General features: G+C 41.2%; 1 protein-coding gene across 1 annotated transcript in view; it reads right to left on the bottom strand.

Annotated features, from left to right (window-relative positions):
* The window catches only part of exoc2 (exocyst complex component 2), a 51,873-nt gene that overhangs the window by 22,405 nt on the left and 14,980 nt on the right, over positions 1 to 14,488 (bottom strand). The window contains exons 4-8 of the mRNA XM_050055156.1: positions 13,672 to 13,798; positions 10,784 to 10,897; positions 9,353 to 9,477; positions 2,786 to 2,866; positions 115 to 260 (exon numbers count right to left, since the gene is read on the bottom strand). Of these exons, the coding sequence (XP_049911113.1) occupies positions 115 to 260; positions 2,786 to 2,866; positions 9,353 to 9,477; positions 10,784 to 10,897; positions 13,672 to 13,798 (593 nt within the window). The remainder of the gene's footprint in view (positions 1 to 114; positions 261 to 2,785; positions 2,867 to 9,352; positions 9,478 to 10,783; positions 10,898 to 13,671; positions 13,799 to 14,488) is intronic.

The following is a 14,488-nucleotide window of genomic DNA, read 5'->3' as shown; positions in this document are numbered from 1 at the left end:
TGCTGGCATGGAGGCAGAGAGAAGCTTTATTTATTTTGTATTAGGCTCTCAATAGTCATACATGTGCTGGTGTTTTTTACTGTTATTTTGTACATACATGTATGTGGGTAGTACCTTTTGGATATTGCGTTCAATGTTGAGTGGCAGGTTAAATAGAAACTTGAAACGTTGCAGGACGTTGAGTGCATTGCGTGTGGAGTCAGCTTTGTCTTTCCGCCCCAAGACCTCCTGGAAAAGAGTATCTGCGGTATCACTCGCTCCTACGAGAAACACAGAGAGAAAATGAGTGAGTGAGAGTGCAAGAGGCAGGAGCAAATGAGAAACTGGGATACTATAAAAATAAATGTTGATACCACATTTCCCTTTTAATGTCGGTCTCTGGTTTTCTTCCTGCTCTGTATGCTATCTGACACAGTAGAGAGTGAGCTGCTAAAGAGAAAGTGACAGCTATCTCTTAGTCAGACAGCTCAGTGGAACCTTCGCATGACTCGCTGGCTTCGTGGGTGGCCTTGAATGTGCCGTCAAATAGGGAAAAAAAAGTTCTTCTAATCAAAACAAAACCCCACCCCCAAAACAAAATCCCTGAAGGAAAAACAGCATGGGACCCGACAGAGAAATATTTGACATTTTTCAATTGCCAATCTGAGTTGTCATGTAACTAACATTCCTACTTCATGATTGGCCGATTGGTGCTGTGTATTTGACGCATTAGGGTTTTTGGGGGTGAACAGTGGCCTGGGCCCACTGGACCATGGGCCCACAAGTCTGGGGCTGTGGGGATGAAAGCTACGTCCGGCTTGGAGGTTTATTTACTCTAGACTCCGGGAAAAGGACCTGCTTATTGACCCTCCATTAGAGAAGTCACATTATCATGTATGAGATGAGAGGGTGGGAACACAGAATTTGCTGAGGGATCCGATTGTTAAAAGCGGAATATCTACAAAGGCGACTGGACATACACAGTGTACATGTGTTTGGTTTACAGACGACATATCAGTGAGTGATAGGTTTGGCAGCAGAGCATCAGACGGTCTTTCCTCATAATCACTTTGACCCTTGTTCAAAACAACACAAGGACATACCGTTAAAGTGAGAAGTCAAGGTAATTTGCAGGGAGAGAAAAACAATCCCAAAAGGGCTCTTTAATTACCTTTACCTAAACAATATAAAGCAATGCACAGTATACGTAGAGAGAAATATAAGAAAGAAATCCATTAAATAACAGATAAAACAGAGTTCAATGTTTTATTTTATATTAATTGTCAGATTTGAGTGTGGGACTTGTGATCAGTATGTGTAACTAAAAGTCTCAACTCAAGGTCCACTAGTTTTTCAACCATCAGCAAATGGAGACATATTAGGAGCAGATCAAGGCCATTCACTGCTGACACCTTAGATCATCTTTTAACTATATGATGATATCACATGCATGCATGTGGGCCGGTTCTACTTGCTGAGGAAGACAGTAACTGAACTTTGAGATGGGGTAATTTTGTCAAAAGTAAGAGTCCTGTATCCTATCCACAGAGTGGATCTGTGAAGTCATTTGAATTAATGACAAATTAATAAAGAAGTTGGAGTTTCGGCAATTAAGGCACCATAAGGGTGCAAGGATTTGAAGGGTTTGGGATTAAAAAACATCTCTGGAGGAGAAACATTTTCTGCAGGGTTGCTGAAAATGAACTTGCAGTATGAAAAATAAAGCTAAATCAAAGAATAATAAAGGGTGTACAGAAAGTGATTGTCAACAAAAAAAAAACTCACCTTGCTAATTAAACCAATAGATTTAGTTACTCTTTACTGACATAATCACCGACTACGTCTACATGCACACTAATATTCCACTATTATTCCAAATATGACAATACTCTGAATATGATACAGGTATTGTGTAAACGGCATATTTCATTTGGATTTCCTGAATTAGGCCTTTTTTCCGAATAAAGTATTTTCCGATTAAGACACGTAGGACATGCTGGTATTATTCGTGTTTTAAGAGCATTCTTTGGACATGTATACAGCGCATTCAGAATATGCGTCTCAATTGAGGATTGTACCACAGTTTGTGACACCAGGCGTCTTGCCTGTTTACGGTCAGCTCTGTGAGTTGTTATGGGTGCCTTGTCCACAAACCAACTAACCAATAAGTTGAAAGGCTTTTTGGAAATGTTTAAATATTGCAACACAGACCTTTTCAAGAAGGTGAGTGAAGGATTGAACGCTGTGTTCACATGGTCCAACAAGTCCGCCACAGGTGGAAAACTTTTTTTAAAAAAAACCCTATCATGATGGAAAGAAGCAAAATGGCCTTTTCCACTTTTCTATATTTTCATGTGATAAAAGACATGTTAGGGCATGTTAATCTAAGTATGCACAGGTGCATGTAAACATGAATATTACTGGAATATTTATTATAATTAGCCATGTAAACAGCTCAGTAGGAATACTGTCTTTTCCGGAGTAAGGGCAAAAACTGGAATATTTTGTGCATGTAAACATAGTCAGTGTGTTCTCATCAGTGATGAATGACTTCGCTTCTTAGCTGTCAAACAACTACAAGATTGCGGAATTAAGCTTTGCGTCTAAACTCAGATCTAATTTCTCAAACCAGTTTGGGATACAATAAATATGTCACTGTCATCTGCGACTAATGCATCAAATAACATATGAAATGGGGCAATTATGTGCTAAAAGGTTGCGTCTTGGTTCCAAAAACTGAACCTTTATATCTGCAAAACACCTGCAGTTTCTCTTGGGGTTGGACTCTCAGTAAAATGTTGCTTACTGTTGAGGATGTTTTCTAGTCGTTGTGTCATCGATCCCTCCACTCTCTCTGTGCCATCAGATTCCAGCCTCTGGTGGATCGCTGCAACACAAAAGTCAGTAGTGTAAAGGACTGTGATTGACAAAATATAGTGAAATCCACTGAAATAAAATCAGAGAAATAATAAATGTTTGTATGAATGTTGAGGTGGAATGTGGACAAAGAAAATATGGAAATCTGTTCTCTACACTGTAGAGGAACCAGCGTGCAATCCCCTGAGACAGGAATATTTTCAATTTCAGGAACCGAAGGTAAAACAATAAACAGGCCCTACCCCAGTGATAGATGGGAGATAACCTCGCCGGCTCTCCGCCCACAGATGCTGCTGTTGAACCCACCCCCCCTTGTGCCTGTTCCCACGCAACAGAGGACCTGACCTCGTCCCAGCGGTGACTGTACTGGATCAATTCACCTAAGCAAATCCATTAACAGCACAGTTTTGAGGTCTTGGGACACTTGGAGCCCTTTGACCTGGAGGTAATGTGAATCTAAAATGTTTCAACTCTCTGAAAAATAACATTTGGGAGACCAGAGCTGGAGGTCTGGATGCCAAAAATGACTGTTGCTTAGGAGAGGCGGGAGGAAACTCTCTGATGGTTTGTATCCATCACTTAGCATGAAGAGCTTTACGCGGGAGAGGGAATTTGAAAAAAAGGGAATGAGGGGAGAAAACAGAGAGAAAAAGAGGCAGAGCTGGTGGTGTGGCTACCCCAGTGAATAAATAAATGGTGTGCAGTAGTGGGCAGCTGGGTGCTGAGAGCGGCAGTGTGGGTTTATTGACAGAGTGGAAGAGAGGTGGAGAAGGCTTAGGAGACCTTCTCATACATACTTGTGAAACGATTCAAATATGCAACAGGCAGACATCTCAAGAATGAAGTTAAGAGACAGAAACATGGAAAAAAGGGAAAAGGGGTAACAATCTTCTCATTTCTGTCCTCTCCATTTCCCTGCCTTCCTTCTTCTCCCACAGTTGCTCCACTACAAATACTTGCTGTTAGCAGAGCTTGGAGACAGCAGGGGGAGCGGGAGGCAAAGTAAAGGGGGGGGAGTTCTGTAAATAAATATGTGGGTCCATTTCTGACAGACAGAAGCCTCAAGGCAGGGAATGAGGTATTCCTAAAACACACTGTTCAAACATGCCATTGCCTAATCAGTTCGGACATCACTGGCCCTTTCTTGGACCTCTCCCTGCTTGCCGACTGGCAAAAAACGCCGCCAGATGCAGGTTAGGACAAAGGCACGTAGATGTGGGAGATTGTATACGGGAGAGCACAGGATTGATAGGGCTGAACACACAGGAAGAATAAGACACACACACTGCAGGTCTGCTTCACGTCTCCACACTCCCCCTTGCCCTGCTGCCAGCTGTGTGTCCTCTGCATCTGTCACACACTGAAGTGCTGATGACGTCACAGCTAACCTAAACATCAGGTCCGAGTCCGGATAACACATGCAGCCAGGACCTGAGGAAGAGCTAGAGCTCCCGCTTCACTTCCTGGAACCGTTGAGGAGGGGGAAGAAAATGAATAAGAATAAAAATACAGTGTCCCTGGATTCTAAAGCTGGAGATGTTTTGACTCCTGCCGGGGCTGGGGGCTCGGGGAATAGGCCCTGGGAATCTGGCATTTTTGGAACACGGTAGCCGTTCCGTTTCCTGCATCGCTGGGAGACTTCCTGTTCACACAACAATGAAAAACCTCAAATTTCAACATTTTAGTAGAAACAACCCTGGACTCCCTGACAGACTGTCAGTCAGTCAATCAGCTGGAGCAGCTCTCCCAGATACATGGCTCAGTCTGGCACCAAACAGTCGCAAATGCCCAAAATCTTCCATGTCTTTCACCAGTCTGTGGCGGTTCACATGGAGTGTTTACGGGACCACTTGTTTTCTCACTGCAAACAAAAATCCCTTCTGCAAACAAGTAAAATATTACATCAAACAAAACAGCCTCAAATGGGCCAGCAAAAATTACTTCAGATTTCTTGAAACTAACATAAAAATCAGACCACAAAGAACACATTATCTGACCTTGAAACCGATGAGAACAACTTGATGCTGTGACACTTCAGGAATTGAACATATAGGTATTTGAAATTACACTATTTGATTTAATGGCCACTTGCCCTCACAACATACCTCCAACTTTCTTCCCCCAATAACAAGTGTACCTGGCAAAAGGTAAAATAAGCCTACATCTAAAGCATCTAACTTATGACTTCATGTGAATCCGTCTGACTCTGACATCCTGTCTGAGTGATGCTGTATTACTTCTTTGGGTCAAAGCCTCAGGTACAGTAGTATATCTATCACTCTGGCCAAATTCATGTTCTGAGTTGTCTACCCACCTATATACATCCTATGATTTTGAAGTTAAAATATATATTTTAATAACATAAAATGTTTTGGATTCCTATCTCTTTCCTCTTCAATTTGGGCTAATTTTTTGAAGTACTTTGCTCAGCCTTTAGTCCCCGTGTCCTGGCCCCAGATGAGCGCATGAACATGCATGGAAGGACGGATGGATGGATGTTATATAATGAGATATATGCTTGAAATTTTACTTTTTTTCCCCCTGGTAATCAGGGCTGCACAGATCCAACTTTGTTCTACTGATACCAATTTTGACAGCTCAGCTCTGGATATCTGCTAATACAGAATCTTGATCCAATTAGCAATGGTTGCTTTTCCCCAAATTTAAAATCTTTTTTAATCCTACCATTTTTATGTAAAGTAAGATGAGGCCAGAAATGACTGGTGCTTAGAACTTAGTCGGCAGCTGACTGTGACTCAAAAAACAAAGCAATAACACTGAATTTCACACTGACACTGACATTGAACTGGTTAATCTGGTCGATATTACATCTGCTTAATGAGGTCAGTATCCATACTGATCTGGTGATGGGGGTGGGATCCTATATCTCATTAAAAAATACATACATCAATAGTGCCATTTGGATACATACATCTGCTAAAGAAAGGATGCTGATCTGGGTCAAGTTCATTCCTTACACCAAGCAAATATTTTGGGGCCATGCAACTTGATCATGTACTTCTGTCTGGTCCATTGGAAGCTCTTAGAATAAAACCCTACCATAAAAATCTGGCTGGAGCTCCCAGTCTTATTTCTCCAAAAGCCAACATCAGCTAACTAACCCAAACAGCTCTGTAATTAACAAGATTTGTGGTTTGCAGATGCAGAAGTCTAAACTGTGTGCTAAAGCAGAGAGTTCATAGGTTATTAAACAGAAACATGGGATTTTGTTTTGCTTTTTCTGTTGGAGATGGTTAACTATACTGGAGGGCAATTAAGAAGCAATTAGTGAGGACAAGAAAAAGAGAGACGGAGAGGAACCCCAGCAATATTGAGGTCAGAGTCCTGCTGTTTGTTCTAAATATTTTCTATCTGCTTTATTTCTTTTCCAGATTTGACTTCTCCTCCTTCTTTCCACCTTGCTGACAGCAGGACACTTGTATTAAAAAAAGTAACTCCAGACTTCTATTAAAGTCATCAATAAAACTCTCACATGCAAGCAGAATTGAAAATAAACAGGAGAGGAGACAAAAATGTCTTGATGGTGACTGAGAGGGCTGGACAAACTACAGCAACTTCCAACACTGAATTCTGAAGAGGGAGAACACACAAGCACCCTGTTAACTTCCTGTTTTTTTTTTTACAGCTAATTTCTTTTAAATGTTCACAGCTACATCTCAGGTGAGGTTCATTTGGAATGACTAAGAACAACAGAGACCTGCCAAACGCTGCTGAGAGACAAAGAAAGGATTCACAGTCGCTAACTGGGCCTGGCAGTGAGCTGTTGCAGAGCTGTCTTGAGCTGGCCGGCTGCTAGCAGCTTGTCGGCTGGTATGTCGGTTTGGCTGACCATGCCTAGTATACAGAATATCTCCACTTGAGCTATCCATTCTGGGCTACCACTTCATTTTTTATGACTGAGAGCCAAAAGTTGGCCAAGAAAGGATGTTGTAGTGCTGTAATGAGTCATGTGAGAAGGCGGGAGCCAGGGCGTTTAAAAAATGAATTTTTAAGTCAAGTTGCTCAAGGTCTGAATATGAGATGGTGTTTTTATGTGGAAATTACATTTGAAAAGCGGGAGTGGTATGATGTTCAAGGACAAAGTAAGTACCAGCTGTTACAGAGTGTGCCCGTTCCTTTATGATAATGCAATTAGAGTTGTTTTTAGCCTTGTTGTTGATGAGCTAGCAAGTTTGTTGATGTCCATTTATAGTGGATATGTTATATGTAGTCAGCCCTACCTTACCAACTAACAATTACTAGAGCTTCAAATGTCTTCTGTAGATTATGTTTAGTTGCCATGAAGGAAAAAAAAAATCTGTGGAAGTTATGGAAAATGTCAAGCTCAAAAAGGACAGTCTGAAAATGCTAACAGCTACAACAATCACTCAGACCTTTTCCAAAACTGTTGACCATAAAGTAGTGTCTGTTTGCTGCACTTGAAAACACAGCTGGACAAGCTACACAGATGTGAGATTTATGTTTTTAAGCAGGATCATTTAATTTTATTTAGGTAACTTGGGTCAATGAAAAGGTTACGGTGAATTCTTCTTTTTTATATGACTTTATTATTCAGTCTCTCGTTCCAAGTTGGTGCCGACTAAACTGTTTGAGCGCTGCATGGACTGAGACAGATGGTATTTCATAGCGACCTGTCTTTGCATTGCGCTGGCAAAGGGGGCTAAATTTAGTGCGTCAACTTGGATGTCGAATTTCCATCACTGCTAATTGGAGCTGGAGCTGATATTACTCGTGACTACTGCAGAGTCATTCTCCCTGAGAGTAGATGCTGATTGTATCCTTTCCCATTAAATGCAAAATTAAGATTTAAGTTGGTTTAAGTGGGTTTTTGTCCAGTGGGAAAGGGGCTTTATAAAGTTGTTAAGGTTGTTAGCAAACAGCTGCATATTTACACATCTAACAGGCTGAGAGCAACACTGATTCTCCTTGAAATGATACAAAAGAATGAAAAAAAAAAACAAAAAAAAACAATTCGACCATCATTTGTCATGCTTGTTAGTTATTTTGTTTTAGACTTTTTTACTGTATATATGTAGGTAAATTTGACAATACATTAAAAGGGGCTCTGTGCAAAGGGTTATCAAGATGGAGGTGCCTGAGCTGGAGGCTAGTAGCTAATGGAGCTAACTCCATGCACAGCGCTAAACAATGGCAACAGTGCTGAAAGAGCTAACGGTATTTACCGGGGGGAACCAGAGGGTCTACACAAAGCCGCCGTTCTGATATCAGCATTAGCAGCTGTATGAGAGCAGTGCAAAGCTGCAGTGATGAGCAGGATACAGTCAGATACATACATGTACTACTAAGCACGCACTGCACAACTGGCTTACCACAACAAACCACAGACAAAGCATACGTAGGTAGCATGACTCTCTGCTCAGGATGCTATAACTCCAGTGAATCTTTACATAGCAAACAGTGGTTTGTGGCTTTATTAATGCTCTGATTGTTGCATACAGACCCTTTAAAATGTGTTTATATCTGCTTACCTTGTCTATTCAAAGTGCTCCTTATTAAAAACAACAGGTGTAAAAGAGCAAGTGGGACATCTTTTCATTCTCTTATATTAATGCCAACACAATGACTCTCATCCTGTCACACAGGTCATAAAGCATCATTATGCCCTCTTGATTCACAGGTCACTTAAGTTCTTCCATAGTGTACTGCTTCCTCCATCTGTACATTTCCCATTGGGGCAGTGGGCACACAGTAGGCACGCTCAGTCTGAACGTGAGAATGACTGTGTATTGTTCCCATTGGTCATATTGGGTCTGTTATCAGCACTATCAGTCCTAATACTCTGGCCTGCATTGTGTTGGGCTGCTCCGTTTATTTAGATTCAGCCACTAACAATGAAAACACTGCCTCTCTCCCAACCGGGACACAAACATACGGAAAGCAATAATAATAATGATGGAGGCAGAAAAGTGTACGTATAAATAGTAAGGGGAAGTAACTGAGGGGCTATGGTGGGAGGAGAGAGTAAACAGACAAAAGTATGAATGATGAAGTGAACAATTGATTTGAAGTACCTGGCAGAGCGACAGCAGTCAGTCAGTCTCTGCTACCTTGAAATCTTTTTGCCATCTGAAGGTTAACGTAGCCAAGTGTGTGTTTGTGTGTGTGTGTGTCCACTTCCAGGCTCTCGAGAGACTCAAGTGAGACTGTGTGTGACAGGTGAGAGCTGATCTCATTTTGATGAAGGTGAATTAGCCGTGTTGTGGTTGGCTGGTGTAACTGTAGGACGAAGTGGAGGGTTTTCACACAGCGTCCAAATGAGCCTCTTTAATCAACCGCTGCTAAACCGCATGTGTAGGGAAAAAAATCCAGAGACACGCACACTTGCACGCCTTCCAAAAAATCAAAAGCTCTTTTCTGAGCAGAGATGAAGAGTGATGATTTGGAAGTTTGTGTATTAACTGTAGGCCATTTGGTGCGATTCCATAGCACACAGAAATGTGTTAATCCCTCTCACCTGCCAGAGCGTCCTGGGCCTCAAAGAACGTACTGAGGCCTCCTTTCACATAGGCCAGACTCCCCTCATTCTTCTTGGTAGCCTGTTTCTTCAGATTATTGGCTGCAATCTTCAACTGCTCAAAACTGAGGAAACAAAAATAAAAATGGTCATGCCATTATGTTAGGCCTCCAACTTGTGACTACTGTCATTAATTACATTATTTTGGTTAATAAATTAATTGTTAGTTGTCACAAAAAATGCACAAGTGTCCAAGGTGACGTCTTTAACTTGCTTCAATATATGTAGGTATGTCTTACTGCACAGCTCATACACAAGCATGTGCTGTATCTCAGAAACACAATCACACACAAATTTCAGCCAATATGAGCATGTGTGTGTTTGTGTCTGAGTGTCCCAAGTGAGGTTTCCTCCGCAGGAAGAAACAGTCACCCAGCGAGCTCCAAACACAGGCCCCTGGTCATGCTGGATCCTGGGGTCTGGGTTACTGGAAGGCTAAGCAGGGGGAGAGGAAGCCAGGAGAGTCCAAAATAACTCTCCTCTGCCCTGACATGACAGTCAACCAGGCTCAGGGCTTTTGGGTCAGCGGGCTGCCTTGTCTGTATACCTAACTGCTCTCTGAAGGACCAAATAGCCATGTGAAGATTCAGCCAAGACACTATAACCTCAAAATGAACACCATAAAACAAAGTGTAATATATTTTCTGTATTTTTTCTCCCATGCAGTCAGTCTAACTCATCTCCTGTCTTTACCACAGCGCTGCAACTAATGATTATTTTCATTATTTATTCATCTATTGCTTACTGCAAGTTGATGTCTTCAAATATCTTGTTTCCTCTGGCCAACGATCCAAAACCAAATACATACAGTTTACTATCAAAAAAGAGTAAAAGGAACAAAAAATATCAACATTTGAGAAGCTGGAACCTGAATGTTTATTTATAAATAATTATCAAAGTTGTTGCCGGTTAATTTCCTTTAATTTCAAGTGGTCTACTAATTGCAGTTCTATTGAACTATAATCTTCTGCTTGGCTTGGTGAGGGCATAGATTTACCCATCACTGATCTCACCTGCCAGCAAGGAGTGTTACTGGAACAAAGCGATTTGAGATGTACAAGCGCAGTGTCAATGACATGCCAGACTCCCACTATAGTTTATTGGTGTACCCAGCAAAGCCACAGGGACTTAATCCTAAGACTCAGTTTTGCCTCTGAAGCACCATATAAGCCTTTGCCTCTTGTGTCTCTTGTGGAGTTACTTCAGTTGAGAACAAAAATATGATACAAGCCAAATCCTGGTGGTTCCCTACATTACGACTTGCATTGCTTTCTGGAGAGCTTGGGTCAAGGCAACAGAGACTTTTACGCCCATTCTTATTAGTAATTATGAGGGATGACAGCTTAACACTGGTGATAATGAAGGACCTACCTGGAGCCTGTGTGGTTTTCTATGAGGTACAAGGTGGCAGAGAAGTTCTCACTCGTGAAGTCTCCACTCATTCCTGGAAATGTCAGCTCCAGGTCTTTCTGTGGGATTTTGCCTCTGGGAGAAGACAGATAAATATTGATGAACACAGAGGAAAGGCAAAGCAAAGAAGAACTTCGCTGTGTTAAAGATGTCCATGGTACGTACAGTACTATAAACACTAGAAAAACACAAAGGATCAAATTGTGCGGTACAATCTGTATGACAAATTGTGAGTAAGGAAGGTTTGGCAAAATAATTGTGAAAATTGTGACAGAATTAATTCATGTGATGTTGGCCTCAGTTGTTCCAGCAGGGGGCAGTGTGCAGCCAAGAAGTACCCCAGGCTGGGAGAGCTTGGCGTGGGAAGTGCAGTGTGTGACGCCTGGGTGCCCCTGGAGGACCGAGCACTCATTAGGGAAGCTTGATCTCTACTAATGACCCGTGGCCAACACAAACCAAACCCCCACCACCACCACCACCACCACCACCCACTCTGCAGTTACACACACATATGTAGAAATCCAACACATGGCAGTACAGTATTAAGGTCTAGGGTCTGTCAAACAGAAAAGCCATACACTTGGTGACGTATGCACACACAAACTCATGCACAGAAAACCAGAAGCACTAAGTAGTAAGTACAAACACATCCACACTCAGTCATGTATATGACATAATATTATTTCTGCAGAGTTGCTGCAATGGTTAAATGACTATCACAACAAGGTTAATGTGTATATGGACATACAATATTTTGGTCACTAAATATTATTACTTCAGGTAGAGTATGCAATAGTTAAGATGGGAAACTCGGTGAAATTGCAAGCTGCAAATGTATAAAGTGTCTGTATCAAAGATCAAAAATTGTGCTTAAGAAAAAAATTAAATGTGCAAGAGATGAGTGTATTTGCAGAAAATACAGGACAGCATAAAATGTTACTAGTCTCATTCCCTTTACAATCTTCATTGTTTTCAGTTTAGCTCAGGAGATACCAAACTGACATGGGTCGTGAAGACAGTCCCACACAGCAGCTGTACCAACTCTTGCTCTCCAGTCTAACACTAAATGATCATTGGAGTCCTTTTTGTATCTTCAATTAGTGTGTTAGAATGAAAGTAAATAAGGCTAGCTGAAAGCAGTCTCAAGCCTCATAGTATTATTCACTTGTTTCTGTAAGCGACACACTTCAAGGCTCTCACGTGTTTAGCCTGCAGAATACACTAAGTAGAAAGGTATGTAGCAGCTTTTTTCTGTCCAAGCTCAGCAATATAGCCGGCATCAGGCATTGTATTATTCAAATATTATACGTCTGAGACCGTGGCTATGTATCAAATGATTAGAAACGGATTCTTTGAGCAGATAAGACAGTTTCCTCTACTGTCCTGGACTGGTAAAAAAAATAATAAATATATCACTCAATTTATGTGTCAAGTTCTTTACTACGTTCTAAGAAACTTCTAGCAGTTTATCACTTATGTGGGTTGCACTGTTAAAACTTAAGGAATGTCTTAGCTAGCTGTGTAATCACAAAGCAATCAACATCATAAACTGAAAGATACTGCAGCTTTGTAACAAGCAATATGATCTAACTTGCAACGGTTAAAATAACTTGTTTATACTGTTTGTATTTGTTTTATTCTTCATACATACATACATACATGGAGAAATGTATGTTTTTCATAACAAGTATGCATGAAGTGCAGAGTGTGGGAAAAATGTGACTATGCTATAATTTTGTGTTGTTTGTGAAATGTGATTTAACAGTGTATAAAGAAAATGGTGCCAGTTTCTTGACACTATTGGTGAGTTTAGTGGATGTTATTATTCACTGACATACTGTTGAATGAGTGGAGATTGCAAATATATCCAATCTGAGTGTCAGGTCAAACATTAACCCTCCTCACTTTGAGCAGGTCATGTATTGCATGTTTGTTGTAAGATAGTTTTGTCAGTTGGTTCAGTCAGCTGCTCAATGGTTACACCTTGTAGCTAAGCAAATGGAAATATGCAGTAACAACTAACCTCTACGTTTTATATAGTTACTACTTCATCTCCATTTACGCAATGGAACATTTACATTACATCTAGGCCAAGTATGACGTTACAAACAGCTAGTGCAAACATCTACAGCTGAATAACCATCCAGTGACATCACCATACAAAGATGCACACAAGTGTGAGGTTGTTTTACTAACTAAAACAGCTCCGCAGATCAAATGCTGTAAGGAGTATTTTTTCTAAAACTCTATCTGTATCAGATCAACACAGACCATTACAGGCACAGATGACAGAGTGGTCATATATTACTGACAGAGCAAACTGTGTGGACTTTTTATTCTGGATGTTTAACGCAACCGTGGGAGACGAGTGAATGGTACAGCCTGTTTATGGGGGTCTCGTCTCTGGCCACGAGCGGTCACTTGCCCTCGGCCCTCTAAACCAAACAAACACTAACTCTGAAAAGCCAGAACCTGACAACACAAACTATATATTACAACTTCTGCACTCCCTGCCAGGCGCGTGGGAGGCAGCACCACGCTGCCCGCTCCAAGGCTGTACACAAACATGTGTGTGGGTCGCTGCCTTGGTTCTTTCCAAATCCCTTTCTATCGCCGTCCTCTCTGCTTTATACACAATTATTCTGTTTCCACTCCCTGTGAGCAGCGGTTAGAGGCTGTTCAGCCATTGCTGTGTTGGCATAATATTTCAAACGTCTGCATATGGGGAGAATTTGTTTCTGTTTAGGGATGTAAACCATGACTCAATGACTAGAGCGTGTGTGTTTATGGCGATGTGATTGTGCCGAGCGACTCTTGTGTGCGTGGGTTCTTGTGTTCTCTGTCCATACTTGTCTATCTCAATGCCCAGTGGATTGCTGGGCCGCAAGGACAGGGGCGAGATGCCTTTGTTGCGGTCTGTCCTCATGTCGTAGTAGTTCATCTCATCCACCCACACGGCAGACTGGTCCAGGATACCTGCAGGACAGGGCAGGACAAGAGAGGCGTGACACACGTCAATGAGCTCAACAACACATACCAGATGTGCACTCACACACTCAAACACACACTTCCTCAAACAAACAAACATGTATATTCATCAGTGCCATTTACCTTTTTATGTTCTTCATATTTTTAGCTTTGTTCCTCTATAATTAAACTGGTGCAAATTCTGTCTACTCTACTCTTTACACATGACACCTATTACATGTTTGTCAGTTCTGGGAAAGAGACCTCTAGTTGTCATTCAACACTGCGACTTCAGAAACTACAGGCAAATAGACAAAACACAAATAAACACAAAAAAATCTTCTGACTTTGACAACACGTGCATTACATTTAGAAAAAACTACAAATAAATATTACAAGCAATTTGAGAGACACATTCATTGATTTGACAACACATAAGCAGCACAAAGAAAATGTGCTGCAAATACAGTTTCGAAGGGACACAGAAGTCATGAGTAAAACGCTAATAGTATGTATAGCCAGTATCTCCAGTAATACTGAAATCATGCGATCAGATTAAAATAAACATTGTTAGATCCTTCTCCAATATTATCAACTTATGGCTGATTTATCAAATCACACGACGAGGTGTGTTCATCAGTTCTTATCATCTTTTTATTTATTTGCAGGCTTGTTATTAATGTGATACATCTATTGCCA

The sequence above is a fragment of the Epinephelus moara genome, chromosome 10, assembly GCF_006386435.1.
Source record: "Epinephelus moara isolate mb chromosome 10, YSFRI_EMoa_1.0, whole genome shotgun sequence".
Classification (NCBI taxonomy): Eukaryota; Metazoa; Chordata; class Actinopteri; order Perciformes; family Serranidae; genus Epinephelus; species Epinephelus moara.
This window is presented reverse-complemented; position numbering and strand designations above follow the sequence as displayed.